At 41.5% G+C, this 15,755-nt stretch overlaps 4 protein-coding genes across 4 annotated transcripts; 3 read left to right on the top strand and 1 right to left on the bottom strand.

Annotated features, from left to right (window-relative positions):
* Positions 1 to 869: 869 nt before the first annotated feature.
* Positions 870 to 1,808, top strand: PKNH_0915700 (conserved Plasmodium protein, unknown function; the record flags this gene model as incomplete). The annotated part of the gene is made up of 2 exons (XM_002259145.1): positions 870 to 1,262; positions 1,587 to 1,808. The coding sequence occupies 2 exons, from the start codon at positions 870 to 872 to the stop codon at positions 1,806 to 1,808; spliced, it is 615 nt and encodes a 204-aa protein (XP_002259181.1).
* Positions 1,809 to 2,864: 1,056 nt separating this feature from the next.
* Positions 2,865 to 7,144, bottom strand: PKNH_0915600 (conserved Plasmodium protein, unknown function; the record flags this gene model as incomplete). The annotated part of the gene is made up of 2 exons (XM_002259144.1): positions 2,865 to 3,148; positions 3,349 to 7,144. 2 exons carry the CDS (start codon positions 7,142 to 7,144, stop codon positions 2,865 to 2,867), a joined length of 4,080 nt encoding a protein of 1,359 aa, XP_002259180.1.
* A 993-nt stretch (positions 7,145 to 8,137) lies between these two features.
* Positions 8,138 to 10,735, top strand: PKNH_0915500 (DNA mismatch repair protein MLH, putative; the record flags this gene model as incomplete). The annotated part of the gene is made up of 1 exon (XM_002259143.1): positions 8,138 to 10,735. The coding sequence occupies one exon, from the start codon at positions 8,138 to 8,140 to the stop codon at positions 10,733 to 10,735; it is 2,598 nt and encodes an 865-aa protein (XP_002259179.1).
* A 3,528-nt stretch (positions 10,736 to 14,263) lies between these two features.
* Positions 14,264 to 15,076, top strand: PKNH_0915400 (GTP-binding nuclear protein RAN/TC4, putative; the record flags this gene model as incomplete). Its single annotated transcript, XM_002259142.1, has 2 exons — positions 14,264 to 14,381; positions 14,550 to 15,076. 2 exons carry the CDS (start codon positions 14,264 to 14,266, stop codon positions 15,074 to 15,076), a joined length of 645 nt encoding a protein of 214 aa, XP_002259178.1.
* Positions 15,077 to 15,755: the final 679 nt, after the last annotated feature.

The raw sequence follows: 15,755 nt of genomic DNA, 5'->3' as shown, positions 1-15,755 counted from the left end.
TGATTTTTTTTTTTTGGGGGGGGGAAAAAAAAAAGAAAAAAAAAAGAAACATTAAATGTGCAAATTGGAATTCCTCTCTACATACATTTTTAACCTCACCAATATCGATACGTTCTCATCTCCTGGCATACATACGAAGAGGTATATACACAGCATTACATCCAAAGGAATGCATGCGAACGTATATTTTGTATACATCCTTTTCGTATTTTCCGCTTGATAGCACCATTGTAAGCGTTTCATTTCTTGGTTCAGTCACATATGCGTAAAGCGCCTGCACGTATTAAGAATACCTTGTACAGTCCAGTATATATACAGTGCAATACAGAGCGCACTGCAGTGTACATGTACATTTATCCATTTTTCCTCTTGGCGACGCGGGCTTATATATATATATAAAAAAAAAAAAAAAAAAAAAAAAAAAAGTACAAAAAGAGGAAGGTAGTAGTTCTTACGCCATGCAGCGAAAAGATTCGCATTTTTAGAATGTCCCTTGTTGCATGACAGCCGATGAAAAAAAGGTGCGTAAGGAAGTGACCAATTGGGTGACCAAACGGCTACGAATGGTCGACGAAAGAGTTACTAAGGAGCGACAAAGGATTTACTTAACGAGCTATTGACGAATGACCAGTCGGCTAATTGCCAAGCACGACAACGAATGAAAGAACTAGGCTCACCCAACTGCGCGGCGCGAGCGAAGAATTTGTTGGATCCCGGGAAAAGAGGAAGAAGAACCCCACGAAGAGGAATGTAGTGAGGCAATCCAGTTTTTTCAGAGAAGAATAAAACATTATACAGTAAAATACTCCGAGCACCCACATTTTCCCCTTGAACAAAGTAAGAGGAATTTTTTCGTAAAAAAACATCAAATGGAAAAGGAAAATATGGAGGGGCTGAAGGCATCGTCGAATTATGTATACCCAAATGATATGCGTGAACTGATTAGAGATATGATCAAAGTTTTGGAAAATGAAACCATATCAGAAAATGATAAAAAACAAATTTGGGGCATTGTAAATAGTGTATATGACCAGTGGACTAAAGTGGCCGAGATCGAGAAAGAAAAAGACAAAAAGGATTACTACAAAATAATTTCCTTCTTGACACTACTCATGTCAACCAACTGGTTTACAGAGGAGCAGGAAGAGCTAGAAGTAATAGTGAACGAAATATATTATAATTATGTAGGATTGCCCCAGAGTTTTCCGGAGGAGGACCTCATGCGGGCAGTTCAGAACTCCTTGGGCGCTGAAGTAAAGAAGGTAATTCGAAGCAAGAAGGGGTAGAAACGGTTACGTGTTTATGCTATACTGATGCGTAACAAATGCGAAAATCGTGTCTGCGGAATTGAGTTGTTTTTGAGTCTACCCCTCTGCACTATGTAGGATGTGTCTGCCGAATGGCTAGTTCGATTTTTTTTTTTTTTTTTTTTTTTTTTTTTTTTTTACAACATAAATGCGAAAAAAAATATGAACGGGTCAGGCGAAAGTGCACACTTTGCACACATTTACGTTGTACATATGCACATACATACATATATATATATATATATATATATATGTGATTTTTCTTTTTCCCCTCCACAGTGCACAGTTAACAAGGGCGACTTGGCAGTCGAATTCGAAAACGGAGACTACGGCGAAGGCCCATTCAACGGGAAGTTGGTGTTAGATCTAAACAGTGGCCTTTTCTTGCACAAGGAAAGTGAAATTTTAAAGTATAACGGGAAATTGCCCGTCGACGCGTACGAAATCGAGATGGCCTTGAGCTCCTTCGACTGGAAGCAACAGGAGAAGAAAAAAAAATAGACGTCGCACGAGCTACGCCGCTTCATGAGCCATGCGTCATACGATAATACTGCCAATCTGCAGACACGTCGATCCATCGATCCGCTAATCCGACAAACCGATAATCTACATTTTCGACAATCCGCTAATCCGCCCCCATATGATGACCCTACATCACGCGCATCCAACTCCCCGATTGCTCGGCCCTTTTTTTCTCACCTCTCCATTGCGTTCGTACCGATATATATATTTTTAAGTCATATAATTGTACACATCATTTTATGCTATTCCCCGTCTTCCACTTTTGATAAATTAAATTATGTGTCCATTTATACCACATCTCTCTCCATTTGCTTATCCAGTCTCTTTTTTTTTTTTTTTTTTTTTCTGATTCATATGCCCCCTTTGTTTTTATACCATCTTTGGGTCTTTTCTCTTTTCTTTTTTTTTTTTTTTTTTTTGGGCCTATATATTTTTTTTTATTCATCCAAATTGTCCCCGCACGCGAGGAACTCAGCCTGCGCTTCGAGGTATCCTCTGCGCGGCTACTTCTTTGAAATACTCCCCATAGTATGCACTGTTGATGAAGCTCCACCCCCTGTCCTGAGGACTCTACTAATTAACCCTTTGGTGAATTAATCACGTGGTGTTTTTTTTTTTTGAATGTGTGTTTTAAAATTTTTCCATTCGTCGCAATTCTTCAAATGTATATGTAAGCTAATATGGATTGCAGCGCAAATATTCTGATCGGTAATGTATTGTACTGTAGTGTCTTGCACTAGAGCAGAACCTGGAACGCTTTCCTGTGTAGGACATTCCCAGGCATGGCTCAAAAGACCTCACCGATTGGTACACTAGAGAGATATAAAAAAAGAAACCTTCCCATGATGGAGGAGCACAATACACGATGCATATATCGAGCGGCAGATGCATACTCTATCAGTAAAGGTTAATTTTGCGCATTTGTTCCTATACTCCATAGGCGCATGAACGATTAGAGGATGACACAGGTGTATATATGTTCTTCACCGTACGGAAGAGGGGGGGTTGTTCGACTCCTCCACGCGTCGCGTAACTTCAATGCGTATCTCCAAAAATTTTTTGTATCCACTTATTGGGGTCGATACGTTCCAAGTCCAGCAACTTGTCCGTCTGCATGGGTCGACTTCTGCATAGGGGTGAGTTGCATTTGGAGGCGAACTCAATACCTGGTAATGTCTCCCTTTTTCCCTCTTCCTGGTTGTAAAACTTGGAATGCGAGTGGCTTCGCATATTTCCCGACTCTTTTTTCTTGATCTTTAAATAGTCTCCACCTCCGTGTCCTTCGTTCTTCCTCAGAAAGGTTCGACTGCCGGGGTTGTCTGCAAGAGAGTCGCGAAAATAAATAAATAAAAAAAAAAAAAAAAAAAAAAAAAAAGGATCATGAAAAAGTTGTCAAGTGAAGATTCCCCTAAGTATGCATATTGGTGTACATATTACTGTTCATATATTCACGTGCAACAAATTAATTGCCAAACAGGTAGAAAAAAAAAGTGATCCCCTGATTGGATACTGCCATTACCATTGGGCTCATCTCCCTTTTTTGTAATCCTTTCCGAATTTCTCTTCCTAATGGTCAGTTCCGTATCACTGAAATTTCCTTTCTCTTTCGCTACAAATCCTGTGCGTTTGATGTACCCATTACTTGCATTTCCTTTGTAGGAATAGGAATACATTCTCTCAATATCCTCATGTAAAAAATAGTTACTAGGGTTGGAATCCTGTTGTACGTTATTATTCCGTTTGTCTAGTTCCTTTCTTCCTTCACCGGCTTTCTTTATTGATACTTTTACTCTCACTAAATTGTCTACTTCGTTGGTCTTTGTGTTTTGGGAATCAGCACCTTCAAAAGAATTGATTTCCATTGTGTTCTTTTTTTCCGCAGGGGAGGTTTGTCTTTTTTGTTTCCTCTCTAAAGTTTGGTACGAATCTCCTTCCCTTTCAAAGTTTTCTGTTTGTGCATCCCCCCGTTGGTATATATGCTCATCCATTTGGTCTTCATTACGGTATTCTTGTCTCTCATCGATTCGTCCTTCCATTTTATTTAGTGGAGAGATAAACGAATTTTCCTTATGAACCCATTCATGTGAATTGGCATTACCCCTCTTCACGATCCTTCCTAAATTATACGTAATTTTTATTCCATTTTTTTCTTCATCTTCTGCGTATTTATTTTCATCCATCAGGTGTTTTTTCCCTTCGTCTGTGCTTCCCCCACTGGACTCATCCTCCGCCTCGTCGCTCGACTTTCCATGACCACCACGCTCCACACACCTGTTGACTTCACTCCGAATAATATCCCTCCTTTGATCAACCTTTCCATCACCCTTTTCGTAACTTTCGTTTCCTCCAAAGATAACATTCCTCCTTGCGTGTTCCTTCAACTGCTGGATGCTTTTCTCCAGGACGCTTAATTTGGACAACCTATTTTTATAGGACAGAGACCTGAGCCTTTTATCTTCCGCGGCACATACACGGGCTCTGCCCCTCCATGACTGAGGGGAAAACTTTGGCATAGATTTATGAGAGATTCCTTTCTTGTTCAGTTCATTTGTCAGCTTATCGTAGCATCTTCCCCTTATCGCTACCTTGAGGGATGCTTTCGATGAGATGCTCTTAACCCAGTTTCTTTCTTCCCCCTCGGCGAGTTGGTTACCCACTCTTCTGTTTCGAGGTTGCGCACTCCAATTACGAACTTCCTTCTGCGTTCTCCTTCTCAACCCAATATCCGACTCTTCATTTGACGAGTACAAATTTACGTTGCTACAACTGCTGACGTGGCCCTTCTCTTGACCCCCCCGGTTTCTATCCTTCCAAATTTTAAACCCTTGCGCAAGTTTGTAAGTTGCGTTTCCACGATTCCTTGCACATCTGTGGGTTCTCAAAAGGATATCCCTTTCCCACTCAGTGCTTCTGCAAGATTCATCATCAGCGTAAGCAACCTGACCAACGTGTCTGACCTGACCAGCACGCCTGACCTGATCAATCCCATGGAAACTCGCCAAATCGGTGTACTTGTCCCTTGCCCTTTCCTCCAATACAGCTCTCTTCCTCATCATGCTGGAAATCGCCCTTTCGAATTTCCTCTTTTCGTACATCTGTCTTTTTTTTTCAATGTACAATTTTTTCAGTAGCAGTTCATTTGTAATCTTCTCCTTTTCGCATTCCTCATCACGTGCGCTTCCAACTTTTCCTTCCTCAACAGGTCGCTCTGTATGACACTTTTCCATCTCTCCCTGGGGGATACTACTTTTAATATAGACAGCTTGTCTGCATGGTTTGAGTTCAGAATTCCTCAATTCGTTGGGGTAGACATCGAGAAACCCTCCAATCGAGGGTTCATAGGTAACAGCATTCTCAGCCACAGAGCTGTCCCTACGTATCCTAGATCCACTGAACGATGAACTAGTAAATTTCACTCCCTGTGTATTGTGAACCCAAGGAGAGTACATCTTCGGGATTAAAATTGTTTTGTTCCTGTTTCCAGTTAGGTAGAGTGGAGCCCGCCCTCCTGCTAGAGGACTATACCATCCCATCATTAATTTATCCATAGGATTATACCTTCGAGTTGGGCTCCCATCCCATCCACTCGGTTCTTTACGCTCATTGTTATCACTTGCAGGTGATACTTTGGCCCCGTTCAAATGGGCTCTTCCCCTCATAAACAGGCCACCCCGACGGGGACCATTTAACTGCTCTTTTAATATGGTTCCATGTAGTCCCCCACAGGATCGTCTCGTTCGCAAAAATTGGTTGTATTTTTCTATAACATGGGTGATTCCGGGGTGTGCCTTCGGTGGCGCCCTCTTCGAACCCATTTCATCTGCATTGGTGTTAGTATGTGTCTCCAACTTCTCCTCTATCTCTTCATTCGCTTCGTCTCTTCCGTCCGTTCCGTCCACTTCCCCACTTTCATCACTCCGACTTAGCGTGTCATCACCACTTTGGTCTATCTCCTCTACATCACAGTAAGAAATGGAGAGCATCCCTTTTTCTCCTTTTCGAGGTGAATTCGCTACCTGTGTATCTTCGGTGGAAGCGTTTCTTCTTTTCTTTCCTTCCAGTATGCTCATGACACGCTCAACATCAGAATCCACACCATATTTAGCAGATGCCTGAAAATCTTCTTGATTTGTTTGCACTTGTACATCCTTGTGTGTATTTTTCTTCAATTGAAATATATTTTTTTTTTCCTCTCCAGTTTTTACATTATTGAGATGGACTGTTTTTATCGATGCCTTGTCACTAGAGGACACATCAATGAGGGATACGGTATAATTTTGTTTACCTCCCATACTCCCTTGTTTCGTGCTTTCTTCATTTTTCTCTTTAGTATGGTCATAATTTTGTAAAAGGTTCACTCTCCTTTTGGCGTTAACTTCCGAAGTGATGATAATATTTTCTCCCTTTTCGTTTTTTTCGATGAAAGGCATTTTCAACCTCTTAAGCGTATTCAGTGTGCTCAGCTCATTATCTGTGTGATTGATCCTGTTGCTGACGTACCTATTTTTATATAAATTGTATATTTGCTCTCTCGGTGTGTTCTTCTTTGTGTACAGGAGTGTGTGGTTCAGGTCGTTGGGGTTGGCAATCTCCACCATATTTTTTTTATTCGACTCAAAGTAGTCGTACATTCTGTTTCTCCCTGTCCTGTGATTGTTGTTTAGGGTGTACCTGAGGTAGCTATTGAGGTTTTTTTTTTGTGCATGGAGAGGAATTTCTTCATGTACTTGTCCTGAAATCCTTGCATCTTCTCTTCCTTCCGGCTCATCCTCTGCTCTTGCACCATTCAGGTAGTCCAACTCGGGGTAGAGGACATAGAGGGGAGAGTTCCTTAAATAGGAAGGAATTTTAATACTTGTGTTTTCCTCGAATTTTATCGAATTAACTACATTCTCTAGTTTGTTTATCTGGAAGTTACTGTGAACAGTTTCGATGGAAGTGTTGTATGCCCCGTTAGACATAACAATTTTGTCGTAGAGAATTCCCTTTTTAAATTCATTTTTCACGTCGTGTTCTTGTGTCCATTCGTTTGATGTAAGGGTAACCTCGTCGTCGGGGTTCAGTCCACCTGTATACACATACTGGTGGAGTTCCTTGGCACTTCTCTCCCTCAGTGAGTCCTCCTGCGGGTAACCCACATCATCTGGGAGGTCTTCGACCCGGCTGTCCAACTGTGTGGTGTTTTCAAACGTGGGGCTGCTTTTTAGGAGACAGGTAGAGTTTTTCAAAATGACCGACGAGCACATTAGGTTTTCTCTTATGCTACTGAAGGATCTATTCCTGGCAATTTCGAACTTAGTCTTTGCGCTCAGCATGGTGTGCAAAACGGGAGCAGTGATGAGGGGCAAGCGACACAAACAGGTATTCCAAATGAATCATTACAAGAGGTGTGAAAAAAAAAAAAATAATATAGGGGCATACACATGTGATCACTTGGACGCTTGTTCACTTGCTCTTCCTCTTTGTCTACTAAAAAAAGGAAATCGTTTTCTCCGTGTCGTCAATTGACCGGTTAAAACATAGCGACCAACTTATGCGTGAAGTGCATTGCCGTGTGTCCCCCCGCAGAGACTTCAAAAGGACGAAATAAAACGCAAAAAAGAGGCGCAAAAAAAGAACGGAAAAATATATATATATATATATATATATATATATATATATATATATATATATATATATATATATATATAAATATTTGTGACAAAGCAGTGTGCAACAAAATAATCGAACGGGACGCCCCAATCACGATGTAGCTCTTTTTATGCGAATGCCAGGGGAGGACGAAACAAAATCAGACGAGCCGCTCCCTCCTCGCTGCAGCGAAACGTGCACAGTGGGACTACACACAAAATGGGCAGAAAAAAAAAAAAAAAAAAAAAAAAAAAATGTAGCATAAAAATAAGTGCATTACAACTGAGGTTCGTTCATTTCAGAAAGGGTTAAAAAATGGTGAATGGTGAAGGTTAATTTTGGCGCGTTTTTTTTTTTTTTTTTTTTTTTTTTTACTCCACGATGGTCCCCCATCTGTGCAATATATCTATATGGGGAGAACTCCGTAGAGAGGAGGCCTTGGCTGAGTGAACGCTTCCTCCTCGTCCAGATTAGGAGGGACAGTCTCTCCCCCTTTTGATGTAAGCCAGCTGGCAGCTTTAGAAAAAAAAAGGCGAAGAGTAACCTGTAGGGGGTACATACCACGAAGGATATATATATCACCAGGACCGTAACGACGATCACCACCACGACAGTGATGTGCAGTGCGAATTCTCCCTGAATGCCCATTGGACCACATGGAGGAAGGTAACACAGTGATGAACGGTGGAGAGAGCAACTGCGCATCTACAGATAGGCGTATCATCAAACTGGCAGAAGAGGATATCAACCGAATTGCGGCAGGAGAAGTAATTATCCGTCCATGCAACGCGTTAAAGGAGCTAATTGAAAACAGCCTCGACGCGAACTCAAGGAATATAAGTGTGCACCTCAACAAGGGAGGGTTGAAGTCACTTCAAATAATAGACGATGGAGATGGCATACATAAGGATGACCTCAAAATTGTGTGCGAAAGATTTACGACAAGCAAAATAACCAACCATAAAGATATTCGGTCGATTAAAACCTTTGGATTTCGAGGGGAAGCATTATCCTCCATTTCGCACGTTTCCTACTTAACCATAACAACGAAGAAGAGAGGAGCCCCTTTTTGTTACACGTGCTCCTATAAGGATGGAAAACCAACACAAGAGGAACCGACCATCTGTTCAGGCAAAGATGGAACCATCATACGTTTTGACGACTTATTCTACAATATGAATTCCAGACTAAGAGCGCTAAACCATAATGATGAATACAATAAATGTCTTGAGGTTCTGCAAAAGTATGCTATTCACTACCCCCATGTTGCCTTCACGTGTAAGAAGTGGCTCAGTAACACCGTCGACTTGAGCACACAGGGGGTGGGGGAAGGTATCGGTGGACTTGGGGGCATATACGTTATCAAAGGAAAACGGAAGGAGTTATTCCGAGAGTTGGCAACAATGGAGGAGGAGACCCCCCAAGGACAGATTGATCTCCCACATGAAGGAAACTCTCCACAAACAGGTACACACACCGAAACGAACAAGGAAACATACACGTACACGGAGGTGGAGAAGAAAATGCTTGAAGAAGAAAAATACCTGGACACAAATTACGAAAAAAATTTAAACAATGTAAGGTTAACCATTCAAAAAATATATGGAAGGAATATCTCCAAAGAGCTGAGTTGTATTTTCATCAAGGAAAAAATCCCTACCTTTTTCAAGTGTTATGGGTTGATAAGTAACCCTACCTATGGAGGGAAAAAGGCTAGTTACATTTTTTTTATAAATGACCGTTTGGTCGAATCAGGGATATTAAAAAGAATGTGCGAAAATCAATATGCTAACTTCCTTGCCAAGGGGAACTACCCCTGGGTTTACCTGTCCATAAGGCTCAAGTACGACATAGTCGATATAAATGTGCATCCAACCAAGAAGGAAGTACACTTCCTCTACCAGGAAGAGATAGCCATGCTGATATCAAAGCGGATAGAAGAGTTCCTCAAGAATTTTCACAACGCCAGAAGCTTCGGGGCTCCCACACTCAACATGGTACAAACGACATTCGACGTATCCTCCATGAAGGTAGAGCTGAAGAAGGAACCTCCTCTGCAGAATGAAGGAAAAAATTCTATCGTCAACGACCGTGTACTGAACCCGGGAAATGAAACGAAGAAGCAGATAGATACCAAGCGTGTTCGAACAGATCACAGACAAATTACGCTAACGAATTACTTCGTGAAGAAGGAGGGCACGAAGAAGGATGAGGACTCGGCATTGGTGGTGTTCGAGGACAAGGAGTACGAAGTTCAAAAGTTGGAGGGACCAAAACCAGGTCTCTTCAACACCAACGTGGATAAACATGTAAGCAGTACCAAGTATGACAGGTTGTACCCATGTGAATGTGATGATATAAGTAGCATAAGGAAGCTTAAAAGAATATGTGAAGAAAAGGAGAAAAAGGAATTGACAGAATGTTTGAAAAATTCCATATACGTAGGAGCAGTGGATAATTTACACAGCCTCATTCAGTACAAGGATAAATTACTCATGATCAAAATGCCACTAATTATAAAGGAAATAACTTACCAATCGATCCTCAACCGAATTGGAAGAATCCCTCCATTCAAGTTCGACCCTCCAATTCCCCTGTACGACTTGTTACTAGTCGCGATGAATAACTCTCAGTCAGGTTATTTTGAAAATCCAGATTACGTGACCAAAAATATTGAAAGGATATGTAACGAGTTGGAACAAGTGTTTTACTCATATGAAGAAATGTATGCAGATTATTTTTCCATCATTATTGAAGATGGTTGTGTGTGTACTTTCCCTGCCTGTTGTGGGGAGTATTTCCCTGGACAAGAGTTCCTCCCTCTCCTCTTCTTAAGACTCGCCACCCAGGTAGATTATGAGAACGAACTTAACTGCATAAACGGCATATGTTACTTGATAGCCAATTTCTATTCCAAAGTTACACTACTCGATGATAAGGAATGGACATTCCAGAACGAGTTACTCATGTTGAAGGAGAAGGAAATACAAATGCTACAAGGTCAAGCGACCACAGATGGGTCAGGAGAAGCATCCCCGCTAGCCAACGACGACCAAACCTATCACTTCGAAAATATCTTGGGGGACGAAACGGTTATAGATGTGAATAGACATCTCGCTGCTTCAAAAAATATAAACCTCGTTTTTGAGAAATATTTCTTTCCCATGATTCAGCTCAACACCATCATGAGGGTCCCTCGCACCTTCTCCACAAATGGTTACATTATTGAGTTGACTTCCCTCAATCAGCTGTACAAAATATTCGAACGCTGCTAGGGGGGAATGGGGACATCCTCTCAGGGGATTTATAAACAAGTTTGATGGTACGATGAATCCAGGCATAAAAGAAAAAAAAAAAAAAAAAAAAAATCCTTCTCCCTATAGGATGATTCAAAAGGACACATTTTGAGACAATTCGTCAGAAGGTTTTTCCTTCCATGAGAAAATAACGGACGATTTTACTTTTAAACTTTTAGCGTTTTTTCAGTGAACCTCCCTTCACCTCCTCCGTGGCGTGCGTGCTTGGGCAATTCCAAACTCGTCACGGTGGCATATTCCTCAAAATGAAAAGTGTGAAGGATGGCTTAACACAACTGAGCTAAATTTTACCATTGAGGGGGATGATCCAACATGGTGATCATTATGCTTGCGCCATGGGAAAGTCACCCAAAACGGGAAGAAGAAGTCCTCCACGTTCGAGTGTATATAAAAAGACACCTCTGATGAACCGCTAGGTGCTGCTTTTTATGTCCACATAGCACCTAACATACGTTATACATTTTGAACTGAAAAAGTGAAATGCTACCGATACCACTTTGGGCTACTCACTGCAATGTATGACCCGTAAAGAGGGCATTTTTTTTTTTTTTTTTTTTCCCAAAGAGTTTACCCCATTTTGGCTGTTTTTCCGCAATTTGAAAAAAAAAAATTCTGACTTGTTCATAATTTTTGAGAGCCAAATAAGGCATTTCCATATATGGATATACAGATGGTGGAAGACATTCCCCAAAATGTTCACACGTTGGTAAACACAGCAACATGGAAAAAGTCAACCGTGCAACAGTTTAAACCATCCCATTGGGTTGGTTCTTCCTCCCCACTCGGGAACCTACCAAAAAAAAAAGGGGGGGAGGGACAAAATCTTCGACCCGTGGGTGTGTACATGTACCTGCCTTTTTTTTTCGTAAAAGTGTATAGGTAATTTGGACACACACGCCAATCCACCCATGTGCCCACCTTTTGAATCTTTCCCCTTCCCCCCATACCAACCCAGCGTAAAAAGTCAATGGTTACAGGGATGCCTTTTTCTGCAGTGCCCTACACTTGACAGCGTCTCCAAACTTTTGCGGGCATTATAGGGAAAAAGGAAACCCTCCTTTACCCTGCTAAAAACAAGCAAATCGCTCCATTCGTGATTGGCGGCGCAAAAGGAGGCATAAAAAGTATGCAGCGAAGGGGGGGAATATATTTTTTTTTTTTTAGTTCCCCAAAAAAAAAAGGCAGTAACAATGCCAAAAGAACGACGAGGGCATTTTTCACCTTCATCACATCCTTATCGAACGTTGGCTACTCCACACTGTACTTTTTATCATCGCGTCCCCGCCTGCAGTGCTGCTTAATAGGGGAGTATTATTATTATGACAGAATATCGCTTTCCATTCACACGACCCTCTTGTCACATGTGTTGCGCATATGCGTACAGGAACTCCTCCTCCGATACATAAGGAGCGCCGGTGGAAAGGACTGCATTCCGTACCTACTCAGATCATATGTATGTTTAATTTTATATGTCGCTTGGCATACGCATTCCCACTATCATATGTACGCTTGGATTGCCCCCAGAATCGGAGCATACACCAAACAAATTGAGAAGGGGGCGGCGGTGCCTGTACTTTATTCCCAGGGCACTATGCGTGCGAGTTAGCATTACTGTGCGACAGGTCACGCCGCATGCTTGTTCTTCTCCCAGGGGGGGTACGTGCAAAACGTACATATGCCGTACTGCACACGAGAGTACCGCGTGGGGTTAAGAAAATTTTCCCAGAACTTGCCGCAAAAATGGCCCCCCAAAATTTTGCCATACAAATTGCTATATAAATTGCCATACGAATTGCCATACAAATTGCAATACAAATTGCTACGCACAATTCATCATTTCCGATGTATGCGTATAACAGAGTAGTACACGGCGCGGAGGTAAAAAAAAAATTAAATAAATAAAATAAATAAATAAAGAAGAAAAGGCTTCACCCTATAACCAAGTAAGGCATACAAAAAAAAAAAAAAAAAAAAGAAAAAAAAAAGTACTATACTCCACCGGTCAACAATTTTTCTTCGCCAAGGTTTTTGTATACCTGCCCGCCCAACCTTAATGCAATTTCGGCGAAAGGGGTAATTTTTAATTTTTTTATTTTTCTTTTCCTTGCTCCTGTTAAGCGAAATATCGAATTCTCTCTTCATTATTTTATTTATTTTTTTTTCCCCCACCCATTTCACATAAATGTAATTTTTTACTCCATCGAAGTTGCCATCTTTTTTTCTTTTCTTTTTTTTTTTTTTTTTCCTTTTTTCTTTCCCCATTCATCCTTATAAAAGCCTTTTTAAAAAAAAAGTTTTGCTTTTCCTAATATATTTATTTTGTTTTATTTTTTTTTTCCCCCTCACCCATTTCCTTGGTTTTATTAACTGCCTCCCCTTTTTAAAGTAAGTAAAAGAATGCTTACAGAGCGATATGCGTAGTGAGAGAAACCTACGAGAACTGCGCTGTGCCGAACGTTTATATACCTACCCGAACAGAGCAACCAATATATCTACTCTGCTTGTTCATCCATTGCGTTTATACCTGTTTTTATTTTTATTCGCATAGTTTCCTCTCCCCTCTTTTTTTTTTTTTTTTTTCTTTTTTTTCCCATCGACTTCTTTCACCTCCTTTTTTTTGTTGTGTTGCCTACATATGACCCGTTCATTCTGTGCAGTTCTGTCATTCCGGTGTTCAGCTGTTGTGGCGTCCCTCATGTTTGCTTTGCTGAGTGTGCTACTCCTTCTGTTGATTTTGCGCTCTCTGAGTTTCTTCCTCCCCAAGGTGTTTATCCCCCCCATTGCTGGTTCCTTTACCATGCGTGGATTAGAGGGAACCCCAGTCAGGGCGAACTATTGATAAATCGTCGACGTGGCGCATTGAGTACAATCCCCCGTGGGAAAAAATGCAATGTGCACACGTTTGCTAACCCATCCGATCGCACGCCATTGAGTTGGGGGCATCAAATGAGGGAGGACAGAGCGTATGGGTATCCGTTGTGCATGTGTTGCTGTGTGTGCGTATACATGTGCATGTAATTGTCTACAATCATGCTGCACAAGTAATCATTCCCTCATTTGCACGCAGTTTTCGTTGCATTTGCATGTGTATTTTTGATATTTTTTTTAGAGGGCGAAGAAACTTTTCCATATCGTCTCACCATTTTGAGTTGCATCATTTGTAAGGGGCGGAGGTAGTTTTGATTTCTCATCACGCTTGGCGTGCTCCTCCTGTGCTGTGTTTAAATGGAATTTTTTTTTTTTTTTTTTTTTTTTTTTTTTTTTTTCTTTTTCACCTGAACGGTTCATACAGCTAGCTATTCATTTATTATTTTATTTATTTTATTTTTACTTAACCGTGGTTCAATCTTAAGGGATCAGTTTCCCTTACCATAAGCAGGGAAGAGTGGAAGTTGGCACCCCTTCGTCTGTTGCCACTTTCCATTTTACCATATACTCCTATATCCATTTTTTCACTCCCCCCCCCTTTGCAGACATAAACAAAAAATGGACGCCCAAGAATTCATACCACAGTATAAACTTATTTTAGTTGGGGATGGTGGTGTAGGAAAAACTACATTTGTTAAGAGACACCTTACGGGAGAATTTGAGAAGAAATATATTCGTAAGTGAATTTTTGGGGAACTCCCCCTCGAGGGGTGTTTGTGAATGCTCTTTGTGTTGTTGTTGGCAAGCTCTTACTCTACTCACTGTTGACGCAGCGCAAATGTACTGCCAATTATTTGCCGACTCACTGCAAATGTATTCCTGATTCCTCGCTAACCTATCGCAGCCACCCTCGGTGTCGAAGTGCACCCATTGAAATTCCAAACTAACTTTGGCAAGACCCAATTTAACGTATGGGATACAGCCGGCCAGGAGAAATTTGGAGGACTGAGAGATGGATACTACATAAAGAGTGACTGTGCCATTATCATGTTTGATGTGTCGTCCCGTATCACCTACAAGAACGTTCCTAATTGGTACAGAGATATTACGCGAGTTTGCGAAACCATCCCGATGGTGTTAGTCGGAAACAAGGTAGACGTGAAGGACAGACAGGTTAAGTCTAGACAAATACAATTCCACAGGAAAAGAAATTTGCAATATTATGATTTGTCTGCGAGGTCCAACTACAATTTTGAGAAACCATTTTTGTGGCTAGCTAGAAGATTATCCAACCAGCCAAACCTCGTATTCGTGGGTGAGCACGCAAAGGCTCCAGAATTCCAGATAGACCTTAATATCGTCCGTGAGGCTGAGAAGGAGTTGGAGCAGGCGGCGGCGGTGGCAATCGACGAGGAGGATATCGAGAATTGAGGTGCGGTACAGTAGTGCGTTTTGTAGAGGGGAAGTGCAAAAATACGTGGGGAAATAAAGTGAACGTAAGAACCATGCAGAGGATTCTCGCTGAACTAAGCATCTGTACCACCTTCTCAGTCGAAAGGGAAAGAAGCGCAAATATTAGAAGTATACCCCCTTGCACACACACACACACATACACACAAGTGCAAGATACACGTCCAACACGTGCATGCATATAAATACACATTTATGTTTATTCAAGTTTCTTTTATGACGACTAAAAGGCAAGAACACGTGAACTGCAAATTTTTTAACACAGGGTGTGAGGACAACTATATTCATTTCCAGTCCAGAAGTGCGCTTATTCGTATGTGTAACGTGCCTGTGCCGCCATTTGTGTGTGTATGTGGACCACCCCCTTCTTACGCGCGGACTGATAGAGCCCTCCTATGTGCTGTTGACTTGTGCCATGCATATTGCGCGCATGTACATATGCCCGCGTAACCTTACACAAGCGCACACGACCATGTATATCTGTTCGTATATATTTACGCATAAAACTACGCCATGCACCTACACAGACAATTACTCCACATATTTACAGAGATAACTACTCCACATGTTTACGCAGATAACTACTCCATGTATGTGCTTCACCCTCCACAGTCGTGTTATGAGGTTTTCCTTTGCCCCC

Source organism: Plasmodium knowlesi, assembly GCF_000006355.2.
Source record: "Plasmodium knowlesi strain H genome assembly, chromosome: 9".
In the NCBI taxonomy this organism is placed as follows: domain Eukaryota; phylum Apicomplexa; class Aconoidasida; order Haemosporida; family Plasmodiidae; genus Plasmodium; species Plasmodium knowlesi.
The sequence above is the reverse complement of the archived record's forward strand: the minus strand, read 5'-3'. Positions and strand labels throughout refer to the sequence as shown.